The sequence below is a fragment of the Colius striatus genome, chromosome 5 (assembly GCF_028858725.1).
Source record: "Colius striatus isolate bColStr4 chromosome 5, bColStr4.1.hap1, whole genome shotgun sequence".
NCBI classification, from domain to species: Eukaryota; Metazoa; Chordata; class Aves; order Coliiformes; family Coliidae; genus Colius; species Colius striatus.
In genome coordinates this window covers 30,619,381-30,632,333 of record NC_084763.1, presented here as the reverse complement: position 1 = coordinate 30,632,333, position 12,953 = coordinate 30,619,381, and the positions used below count along the sequence as shown (strand labels likewise).

Here is a 12,953-nt window from a genome sequence, read left to right as displayed (position 1 = left end):
TTACAAAGCACACTTTGATGGTGAAAGGAGGACTGGGATGCAAAAAGATAAGTTATCTTCCTAGAAAAATGAAGGTGCTGTTTTAAAGCAATAAACTGCACCCAGGATTCCTGGGTCTCACCTAACACACTTGACATTTCCTTTCTCTCAACTGTTGGCTTGTGATGAGTGGTGTTACAGCAGCCAGAATGCTGCTTCATTCACAAATGCCTATTCATTTCTTTTCCTTTGTGTTTTTGAAACAGGAGATTCTCTATATATTGGAATAAAATGCAGGCAGGAAAACCAGCCATACTTTGAATGTGTGATAAGGACCGTTCATGATGCACAGGGTTGCATGTTGCCTTATAAAACAGTCTTCTCAGTCCTCTGTAGTATATACTTTGGAGATCATGATTTTGTACTGGACACAAAGTAGTATCCATTCCTATGGAAACAGGCAATATGATGTCACTTCATTTTTTTCAGCGAGATCCAGAGGAACCTGTAGTGAATTATGAGCCTTACTCTTGGAGCTGAAGCTGTAGAATATTGTAAGCATGCTGCTGCCTGACATGCTCATGTTTCCTATTTTAGACCTGACTGATCTTCAGATAACATATGGTGGTACAAGTAATTGGAAAATTGGCAGACCTGTCAAGAAAATATGCTAGATGGGACAAAAATACGATGCTGCAGCACATAAAGTGTCTCTGAAGTTAAATTTATTGTCTTTTATCAAATGGTGAAGTAAACGTATCTGGTCTCAAAAAAATGAAACATTTTTCAATGGCAGATGCTTTTCAGAAGTAATTTTAGACAAATGATGAAAGTTCTTACATTCAAAAGTAATTTAGTGGCAACCTCTGGTCAAGAACAAAGGGAAGATGTGTAATACCGTCAGCTGCAGACATTTGAATACCTTGTCATCTGTTTATGATTTTGTAATTTCTTTACGTAACCATCCAGAAAGTTGGTCAGTGAAATATTTACTAATTAAATTATTTTTCTACTATAAATGTAGATGATTACACTTATTAGACTTAAATTTCTTACTATTTTCATTTTCAACTCTTGAACAAAATCTAATACTTGATTACATTAATTTTTTTGCTTAATTTTATGTTTATTGGTCAGGCAAAAGATGGCAAAAATCTGTACAGGATTCTGTACATATACGTAAATACAAAAAGTGTACTTCTTCAATAAGTTGATTAATGTTCAGCGTTTAATTTTCTTTTGCAGGAAGATGACAATGAAGCTGAAGCAGAAAATCCATCTCAGGAGCTGAATTTGGAACAGAAAAAATCAAAAAAATAGGAGATTGCTGTCTTGTTTGAAATATTTGCAAGTTGTGTAACAGTGATTATAGTTTCTCATTGTAAAATTAACAAAAAAAGTTCTCAATAAAGTCATTGAAAATTAAATTCATACTGCACTGGGGAATTAATTAAGTAGCTCCTGGTGATATTCTTGATTGCATTAAAAGCTGAATTGTCAGAACTGAGTACCATACCAATAAAATTCTTTTGAACACAGTATAGAAAGCTGATGGGCTATTCATCACTAATAGCATTTACTAAGCAAACAGGTCAATTTTTTTTTTTTTTTTATGCCACTACAAAGTAATGTTCTCCTTAAAGGAGGGTTATAGCTCAGATATATTTTGGTATTTCTGAGCGAGAGCTTTGATTTACAAGTTATATACATTTGTGCTATGAAATAAGTTATGAAATTTCTTCTGCTCAGTGATTAAAATGAATGTTGCTGAGGACTGCATGGAGGGAAGGATTTTTTGGTGTCTACAGTGTGTTTTCATAAATAACTAGTTTTACAAATGTGTATGTTGTGATTTTTTTGTTTCATTTTGCATTATCATTTTCTTCCACGTAGATCTTTTCTATCTTCACGTGATTATTGTCTTTTAGTGGGTGTCAAGCTTTTGCCTTGATTAGGCCATCCTAGCCAGGTCTGATTCCTTCATACCAATGTTTCTGTCCTAACAGAATAAAGTAACTTCTTGCTATGTCATTAGACTTTTAAGTGAGGAGTGAAAATCTAAAATAAAAAACTTTTCTTCCTATACTCATAATTTTGATTTCCAGATTACCTCTCCTTTTTAGCCTGTGCAGATTAAACTAAGGAAGTCAGATGTAGATTTATAGCACAATATTTTCACAGATTGCAATGAAGAAACCAAAAATCTTAATGATTAGAGCAGCTGAAGTCCCTTGAGTGGAGTTTATCTTGCTCTAGGAGAAAACAATTCTCTTCAATTGAAAAAGTTCAACTTTTTTACCACTCTCCTTTTTTTTTTACTGTTATTCTGTATATGAGGACTTAAATCAAACTGTAAATAGTATTCATCCTCAATTTTATCCTGGCTGTATAAATTACAGTTTCAGATATTTTAAAAACAACATGCCTGTGCTTAAGCAATATCTTTTATAAATTCTTTTCTTGTTCATGAGGTTCAAATGTGTGTAGCTCATGGACAAATTTCAATCACAATTACTACAGGAGTTTAATAACACTAGATCTCATTTTAACAAATGCAGCTATCATGTAAATTAGCATATAAAATAAATTCAGCATTGGTCCATTTGGTGCAAATCAACCACTGCAGCCATCTCAGGAAGGAGGGGGAATATGATTTGCACTTCCCTGCAGTAGAAGAGACAGATTTAGGAAAGAAAGAAGCACAGATTTACCAGGCAAAGCCTTATTGACTGTTCTGTGTACAACGATGTGTAGGATCACAGGGGAGATGAGAACAAAGTGATTAGTTTTTTTCAGGCTAACCTGGAAAGCCAAAGTCAGTTCTCAGAGCTTAGTACTCATCTGGATATGAAGAAAGGGCAAGATTGCAATTGGAAAGGGCTGAAAAGCCTTGGAATTTTGAACCAGTAACTTTTAAAAAAAGGTGAGAGAATGAGGTTTCCTGTGGGACTTAGAGAAAGGGAGGATAATGTCAGGGAAGTTACTGGCTGGGATGGATTATGGCCATGTGTTGGCCTCTGCCCACTCCTATCCCCTGTGTACTTCGTGTTTAAATTTATCCACCCAGATTATCCTATCTGAAATTAGCAGATGGGATCTAATTTGTGCAAAATAATTATTCCTATTCCATCCATGGCAGTGGAGTTGTCTTTTTGCTGTGAGTCTAAGCTCTGTGACAGCTTGGGACTGTACAGGTGCATAAGATGAGAAAGGTGGTTATTCGGTGTTCAGGTTTTGTATGAAAATATATAACTTCACTCTCAATTGAGTGAGAAAAATGGTACAGATACTGAAAGATACAGAAACTTCCATTTGACGTATAATGCTGATGAGCTTAAAAGAAGTGTTTATGTATCTTTCCTAAATTCTTAAAAATTTAATCAAAGTACAATTACATAAATCTTGCTTTTAGTTATCTCGTTGTTCAGAAATCCAGCATATGTCATCGTAAGTGTGCATTCAGGGCTGATAAATAGAAAACAGAGCCATGGTTAAGTTATTTAACTCAAAATTCAGACAGCAGTATTTGGAGATTTTCACTGCAAAATAGTGATAATCAGCACTATATCATAGTGCTGATTTGGTTTGAGATGAAGTTAGATAAAGGTGACTGAATCAAAATGCAGTCCTAACTTCATCCCTTCCAGAAAAATGGAGACCTACATAGTAACTTATGTGTAGACATTTTTACTAAATAGAGGGAGTTTTAGCTGCTAAAAGATCACAGAATCACAGAATGTTAAGGGTTGGAAGGAACTTCTATCATCTTGTCCAACCTCCCTGCCAAAGCAGGTCCACCTCCATCAGGTCACTCAGGAACGTGTCCAGGCGGGCTGTAAAAACCGCCAGAGAAGAAGACTTCACAACCTCCTTGGACAGCCTGTGCCAGGATTCCATTACCCTCACAGAGGTCAGCAGGGCACCCTCCTCATTCAGCAGTATGCTCACATTTTCCCTAGTCTTCCTTTTGCTTTGAATGTACTTGAAGAAGCCCTTCTTGTTTTCTTTTACATCCCTTGACAGGTTTAATTCCTGGAGGGCTTTAGCCTTCCTTGTTTCATCCCTGCATAATCTAACAGCACACCCTGACAAGATTCCAGTGCTCTTCACAAGCAACCAGTCCCTTTTTCCACTTTCCATAGACTAGCTTCTTCCATTTGAGTCGTTTCAGAAGCCCCTTGTTCATCCATGAAGATGTCTTACTTCCTTTACCTGTTTTTTTTTACTTGTGGGGATACACTGATCTTGGGTTTGGAAGAAATGCTGCTTGAAAATTGACCAGCTTTCCTGGCCACCCCTACCTACTAGAGTCCTGGCCCATGAGATTCCTCCAAGCAGGTCTTTGAAGAGGCCAAAGTTATGTCCCCAGAGTTAGTGCACTGGGTCAAGGAGACAGCTGCAACAGGCCTACATGTCTGTGACAGGATGGTTCTGAATGTTACTCTTCCTCAGAACTAAGTTGAAAACCTGATGCTGAATACTGTGGCTGTTATTAAATACATGTCTGCACTGCAGTCAAATAGCAGCCAGCTTGGATACTAAAAGCAATCCACCTCCTGTGGAGTGAAACTGTATCTGAAGATGCTGAAAGGCTAAGGTAGAGACAGGATGAGCAAAAGTTTAGACAGCTATAATTCAGCGGATTATGGACATTTTTATGGAGCAGTATCTTCCTTGTATGTAAATATGCAGACACCTCTAGGTACATATACTTGAGCAGGCAGTTAAAAGGTTTTTCGTTTTGGTGTTTTTTCTGTCTCACTTTATGCATTTGTTTAATAGTAGGAGTCATATGCTGCTCTGAAAGTCCATGGAGAACTATTTTATTTCCCACTCCAGCTCCCACATGTGCCAATGGTGGTGCTGCCCAGCTGGGAGTTGCATTTTACTGGAAACTGTCATTTTGTTCATATTAAAGCAAATTTGCTTCTTTTTGAGCAGTTTATGATGGATTACTGTTGTTTTTTGTTCAGTCCTCCATGTTTACTCTTCCTCCTCTGTGGAACAGTGAGCTATCAAAGATTCTGTGGACTCCAACACTGTGTTTTATATTACAATCCCTTCACTCAGATAAGATCAAATTTGCCTGTTACTATATTTTTTGTTCTTAGAAAATAGTTCCTATCCTTCTGACTCCCTGTTAGGCTTCTGCACCACTCCCTCATATGGAAGTCAGCAGCTTAAAGTGTGAGTGTTCTTCTCAGTCACCCAGAGTAACATTTCTGATGTATGAGAATATGGTTTCTGTTGTGTTGTAGATGGATGTGCAGTAGTCTGCTCCTAGTTAAAATGAATTTCCTTAGTATATTACCCAATTGTGGTTGTCACTCAAGGACTCTTATTCTGAATGTTACATTCTCGTATCAAAGATAGGAGTCCAAATGATTGACATGAGCCAAAAAAGCAAAGCTACTTTTGACACAGATGTTTTTAATCTGTTCATAGCTGCACAAGCATTGAAATAGTTTGATGTAAAATGTTACGCAATCATAAATAGTCTACACACACTAGATCTCTCTTTGTATTTAATCCCAGTATTTATGTAACTTCTTGCTGCTTAAAATAAGAATTCACAGGATTTTGTAGTTGATATATTGAAATATACTACTCTGCTGGACATTTGGTGCATATTTCTGGTTTTTCTCACAAATAGCACTAGTCATAAGTGCATTATATGCATGAAATGTGGCATACAACAGCTAATCCTAACTACAATATTCATTTTCTGCTCATTAGAAAGCATTTGTCTATCTTTAAATTAAGAAAATTATTTAAACATGATTATTTCTTCTCAGGAGCATCAATATTTGTGGTCAGTTTTTAAAGGGAAAAAAAACATACTGATAGAGAAATATATCTCTTCAGTGCCTCTTTGTTATTGCAGTCAGTCCCATAAGCTGTCTACCTCTTGGTTGGTTGCTCTGCATCACGCTGCAGAAACTAACTCTCCCTGACATTAGGCTGTATAGGTTTTACTCTGTGAAAAGTGAAGGTTGATTAGAAGCAGACTCTGTTTCACATGACCTAAAGAAAACAATTTTTACATAGCAATGAGTAAACAGCTTCTGTCACCTATCTAAGGGTATAGTGAGTAATCATAGCAGGTAATAAATGTTTCCCATGGTGAATTCAATGTGGATTCTGCAGTGATGTTATCTGGAGAGAGAAGTAAAATGCTGAAGGCAACAGCATGACAAAGCATGCAGCTATGGCATAATTCTGATTTGTTTTGGAAGAACTATTAATTTCCTTGTTACAAAGCCAAGTAAGAGCAACCCTTTAAAACTGTTGAACCATGAAAGCCATTTCCTTAAGGGTTTTAAATTTGGGAACAGACTCATGAAATTTATAGCTTTGATGAGATATTCTTTGCCTGCAGTCAGAATGAGAGCCAGATCATTGGTTTCCCAGCATGACACCTATGTATTCTTGTGTGCACTAGATATCATTAGGCTCATAACAACACAGCTATCATCACATTAATGTCTGAAAGGTTCACTTTTGATGCTTGGTTTAAGTGTCTCATTTATACCTACAGCATACTAAACATCTAAATAAAAACAAAAGCTATGCCATACCTATATTGTGCTATTGTTCTGCACTTTAACCAAAAATACTGTCATTTTATGCCTGATGATTTTTTTTTTTTTCTTGCCAAGTCATGTTGTTTTGAAAAAGCTACGATGGTGAACTAATTTCATACCATGAATACAGTAGCAGATAATGGTACAGAGAGACCATATTTTTCTGGTTCATACCATAACGACAATAATTAACATTGTATAGATATCAATCTAATAATTGTAATTTTTATTGTATTATCAAAATTTGATGTGCTATGTCTGCCATCTTATGGTAAAGAGGAATGTATCAGATCAACCTGATAGCACCTCATTGCCTATATTTCTTCACTACCTTCTTTCAGGTAAAGCCAGGCAGCCTGCAGCAGTATAGCAAGGCACCAGCAATTAGAAGTCAGGCAAAGAAGGAATTACAGCTGAAGACAGTTTACATTACTACCCTGCTACATACTTCTGCTAGTTTCTGTTGCAAAAACAAAGTATATCTCTTCACAGCTTAAAGTTGCCCCCAGGTTTTACACTGATTATCTTACCATTTGTACCAAATGAAATTTGCAGAGAGAAATGCTAAGAGAAATGAGTTTTTATTCTACCACATGACTGAAGAGTTGCATAGAGTTTGGGAGAAACATCCTCATTCTCAGCAGATAGAAGTCTGGTGTTTTTCAAATATTAAAGCACATACTGTTTATAGAGTATGTGCAGTGAGAGATGTATGGATCTCTAACACTGCATCTTTGTTACTTCTGAAATCGCTCAGGACCAAATGAGAAAGACCAAACATTCAAGAGCACTGGTAGAAATACCACTGCACCTCATCTCGTGGTTCCTAAGTATGGAACATCAAATTGCCATGTTTGCCCAAGTTGGTTGTGAAGAGTTGGAGAAGTGCAGCAATTAAGCAGTGCATTTGGTATCAGTGCCTTTTAGCTTGTACCATTGCATTTCAAAGATCCTGATTTTTAAGTAAAGTTATTTTCTCATCAGGAACATAGTGCCATCAGAAGTCAAACTAATATAACATTTGTGAATTCTATTTCACTTTTGAATTCTATTTCATTTGCTTTTAAGAGCACTGTTTTGTCTATGACATGATGAAACAAACCTGACCTTTGTTTGCCTCCTTTACAATGAATTCTAGTTTTAGATCACAGCCTTGTCTAGTATATATCCCTTAACAGCTGATAGCCAAACCTTTTTGAACTTGATCAACTGCTTTTCTTATAGATATCAATTAACTATGGCATTATATGTATATAGACATATATAAAAATCTGTATTATGTTTCTTTTAGTTACATAGATTGTTATGTATAGATTGTTCAGTCTACATTTTTAGAAGAGAAAGCCCTGAGCAACCTGATCTGATCTCAAGATGACCCTCAAGATTTGAGGAGGAGACTCAAATCCTCCTGAGCTGCTTTCTCATCTGAACTAGTTTATGATTCTGTGATAATTATTTCATGTTTATATCTTTAGCTTCTCATATGTGCAAATAGAAAGGATAATAAAACACTTTGCTTATAAACTTCAAGTATGCCTGTTTTCCCTATGGGAATATGAGGGAAATATCACTTTCCAGTGCATGACTCTGAGCTTCATGCTGTATCCTTCTCCCAACTTTGAGCAGAATCCAGGCATTGCCCTGTGCTGCGGGGTTCCAGATGAGCTCCTGGGGCTCAGACTGCCGCTGTCTTCTGAAATATATCTTATAGTGAAAGTGTTCCACCTCTAAAAATTAATTGCAGATTTTAGTACTCCCTTTCAGAGTGTGTCAGCAATTTGGGTCTATTGATATATTGTTTATCTCTTCAGAAATATGTGATAATGGAAATAGAACTAAGGTGTTTGTTTGGGAGGTTTTCCAAATTGTTTTCTTTCATTTCCTCTCCTGTTTCAACAATTGAAACATACACAGACCTAGGTGATGCTTGTGCAGCTCAAGCTGACACAATTAAATGTCACTAAGCTCTGACAAGGAGCTTAAGGAACTTTTTGCATACATTTATGCACACATCTTGCTCTACTGACCGCCAATTCTGTGTATTTGGGAAGTGGTGGACCTCTGGTCTTCATCAACTTGCAAGATGATATGTTTGTGGTGTTTCTGAAAAATAGTGTCAGTCTCCTAGATATACCTTCAAAGGGATTAGTATTTTGGGGTTTGTGACTATTTTACAAGAGGACACTCATAAAGGTATGTTTTTCTGGCATTCTTCTTTTGTTGTTCTACTTCTAACAAGATAATTATTTTTACATCTCTTTACTTTATATCTCACCATAGATGAAACAGCTGATAAATACCAAGGGGAAAAAAAGGTTATAAGTAGAAAATGATGGTTTGAATCACTGGTTTAATCTGTTAGGTAGCATTGACTACTGCATTTCCCTTGCCTACTCCTTCTTCAGAAGCTTTTGCTTTGTAAGGATCTGCCTGCTGACAGAACTGCTGTGCATAGGCCCCATAGAAACTAACAACTACAGAGCTGTTTTAGTAGCTGTCACTGTTCTGTTTCTGTAGAAGTTCCTGGTCAATGTACATCTATACAAGATGTATATCTGTATAAGATGTTGGAAATATAGTCTCCCCAAAATATAATCCATGGTATTACTTGCATAGTCTCTTTTTGCTGATCATTCATTAGAGAGTTCATCCATGATGTATATAACATCTTAATAAGGCCTAGATGTTTAGTATTTATGAAAGAAAAGCAGCGTGGTGCAAGGTGGTGACTCTCCAGTGAAGCAGTAACCTCTGGAGCTCTCATTCAGCAAAGGCTTCTTGACATCTTTCCCTTGGCTCGGGTCCATTGAGACTAAAAGCATTGTAAATGTCACATATGGAGGACTGTTGAAGAGAGAAGTGACACTTATTTACAAGCCTTTCCTGGCTGGCTTATCTTTGAAACACGATTACCTCATGAGGAGAAGCCTGTATATTCTTTTCCTTCTGCCAAAGCAAGGTAAATTATGTGGGCATAGGTAATAGAAGCAGTGAATTTGGGAGAAAAGAGATCTATGGGTGAAGTACAACAGACTCTCTGATGTCAAGAAAGGTGTTGTGATAAAAAAGAGTGGATCAAAGCCACCAAGAACTCATCAGAGTTAACCTGTGCTATCATGGCAAGGACCAGAGCCATTCATATGACAGATTATTATACAAGCTGTCTTATTTTGCCTTACTGAATTAGTTTTACCCATGCCTTGTAAAAAAAAAAAAAGTGATATTGTAAGTATATCACAGTGGCAGAAGGGTTCTAAGGAGCTGAGTTGTATGTCATCTTCAGCCTTCACCTAGCAAATGGCTGCTTTGTCACAACACATAGGCTAACAGCATTGAGCAACCAAGGAATCGTGCCCAAATTCCTGTTTCCCACTCAGCTCTTTTAGTATGTAAATATCATGTTGATGGGTAATCTTCCTTACTCTAACAAGCATAACCAACCCTGGTGCCTTAACCACAATGGAGACCATGTGCAGGCACCTGCTACACTGTCAGCAGCATAGCATTTATGCTATACAGTCACATGAAGCATGCTAATGTGGATAAGCTGGGGTACAGCACCACTGGAGTCCCCTCAGCCCTCTGTGCGTCCTCCCTTGCTCTGTGTGACAGAGCCCACTAGTTCCTCTTAATTGAAATACTAGTTTCATCATCACTTGGAAGAACACTGAGCTGCCACTTTTGGGCAACTATTGTCACCTGCAGTTAACTTCATATTTTTAAGTAACATGGTTCAGATGAAGCATTTTGACTGTTTCAGCAGTGGTTGCCTTTTTTCCCTAAATACTTAACATCTTTGAGGAAATCAATTATGTCTATAGATCTAGTAAAAAACCCCATGTACAGTCATAAATTCTTTATTTGAAGACAACTGTTTCTTTAGTAATGAATCGTTTCCTTTGATCCATGATAATATGTGTGTTCACATGAGTCTGTGCACATAGAAATACACAGAAATATGTTTTTATGTGACCATTTGCATAATGTTTACGTGACTGTGCCTCAAGAAATACTATTTTGTTGACAAGATATGTTATAGGATGATTTAATTTATAAAAGGAACTGGAATTTTAATTTCCACTTTGGACAATTTATTAATAAGTTGTCTGCATGGTGGCATAGGAGCTTGGGGAAAAGTCTTCTGCTTTTGTTGAGATGGTAATGTAGTCTTCTAACAGTGGGAAAAATTACCATACTTTATGACATTCTATCCAATGACTATTCCCATTAAAAATATTTTAGAATGTGGTCAAATTACATTAATGTCTTAAAATGAAGTTGTACTATGATAAAACTTTAATCAAATTACAATTATTTCATTTGGCATTAAAAGAAATTTTAAACTCTTGCTTTTTATCCATTTAACTTTACTAATTGAAGGAAATGGTTTGTATGTCCTTTATAGGATAAGGCAAAGCACATTCGTATTGCCAAATCAACTGTTTCAAGTTTGTTGCAAGGTAGAGTGTGTAGGCTGTTGAGTGACTGCAGAATAATTCTTCTGTAGTTAGAGTAGTGCTTTTATTTCTTTCTTGTCTAAAACATAATTCAACCTGTTGATTCAACTTACATTGATATTATATTCTTAGTAAATCAAGTGAATAAGAAACCCTCCAACAATTTCTTTTTCTATGCTAATTATAAGCGGTAAGCAAAGAGGTGCATATGATAAAGGCAGAGTGTACTGGCTTTCTGGCAAATCTAAATATTTCTATTATGCCTGTCCATAGGCATCCTATGGAATAATAAGACCACTGCAATGAGAAATGACACCAAGTTGTTTGCCAAGTATTAAAAATGCTCAGTTTATTTATAATATTAATTCACAATGTGAAAGACAAAAATGTGAGAACTTTGCTTGCTGAGGATGTCGGGGAAATAGTGTGTGTTCCTTAATGTGATTCTGATCTTTTTTTGAAGTTCTCATCTAAAAAATTACTTGAAGCCTCTATTTTCAAATCAGACATTTCTTAATTGCACGTCACTAAACAAAAGAATTTTCATTCCTTTGTGAGAAAATTCAGAGGAGACTGACTTTAATAACATCAAGTGTTATAACAAAGCATTTTGATTTCCATACTGCCACTATTTATCCCAGCAGGAAAGCACTTCTTTCTGAATTCCCCATGGAACTAGCTCTTGTACTTGCTAATTACTGTACCACTTCCCTGAAGCTTATCTTCACTATGGTCTAAGTTTTTGATAGAGAGCTTGAACATAAAGGAAAGCTCAAATAAAGGAGATTTTCCACTAAAAACTGGTAAATTGTAGTCCACGTTTCCATAATGCCTGTTGCCCTGTAAATATGTACACATGTACACAGACTGTAATTGCACCTTTGAAACTGCAGTAGAAATTCTAGTGATGCCTCTTTCCTACTTACCACGTGGACATTTATTTAATGGCATAGCATGAAGAGCTATATTAGTAACATATATACAGTATGTAGCTAGATCTTGAATATTGCATGAAGAAAATATATCCTTGTATCTGAATGCCTGCCAGAGCAACCTATTTTTGTACCAGTAACATATAACAAACCCAAACAAGTTTCCCACATATGTAAATTTAAGCTGTGAAGATGATTAATTATTAACTTCTGAAGGCTGTTTAGCATACGAACATTTGTTTAATATATGATATTAAATTATTTGCATAATAGCAATATGACATTAAATTGTATGATATTTGAACTGTGATTGTGCCTTACAGCCCAAGTGTGTTTATACTATATAAAAATCACTGAATATATTATTTTTTATTCATATAGTATGTATGTCAGGAGATTATGTAAAGTAAGAGGAGACCATACATGCTAAAAAAATACTGTATATGCAGATGAAGGATAACAGCATGTCCTGGTTTCAGTCTGTAGGAACTCTTCAAGTCAATGAATCTAGAGTCAAGACAAGACATTCCTGGCTTAATTCCTGGTTTAAATGACTACCACAGTAAGTAAAAGAAGACTTTGGTTAAGAATGTGATTGTTTTACAACGAGATAAATAGGATACAGGTTCATATTAAAGCAAAAAAAGGTTGACTCCATGCTGAAGGGACTGGTAGGTCAGTAAATAAAGGATTTAGTACACTTGCTTTCATAATCTATCCATCAAGGACTCTCTTTTTTCAATACAGAAATGCTACATACAAGTGGTGTGTATTTACAAATGCTGAAGAATGCTGTTGACATTGCAAGGAGCTGCACCACGCAGTCACACTGGCTACTTATCTTTATCTATCCTTTATGTATACATTTTGACATATTTAGTAACTAATACAAAATTTTAATACATCAGATCTCAGATTCATCCCCCAAATGGTGTTTACAATATTCTATGTATTTATGATACAAAGATAAATAGTTAGTGTTTTTTTTCCTGAATCTTCTG

General features: G+C 36.1%; 1 protein-coding gene across 2 annotated transcripts in view; it reads left to right on the top strand.

Moving 5' to 3' along the window:
- PHF14 (PHD finger protein 14) overlaps positions 1-1,406 on the top strand; it is a 151,226-nt gene extending 149,820 nt beyond the window's left edge. For both annotated transcript variants that reach the window (XM_061997228.1, XM_061997226.1), the window contains one exon: positions 1,225-1,406. In XM_061997228.1, the coding sequence (XP_061853212.1) occupies positions 1,225-1,299 (75 nt within the window). In that variant the 3' untranslated portion in view covers positions 1,300-1,406. The remainder of the gene's footprint in view (positions 1-1,224) is intronic.
- Positions 1,407-12,953: the final 11,547 nt, after the last annotated feature.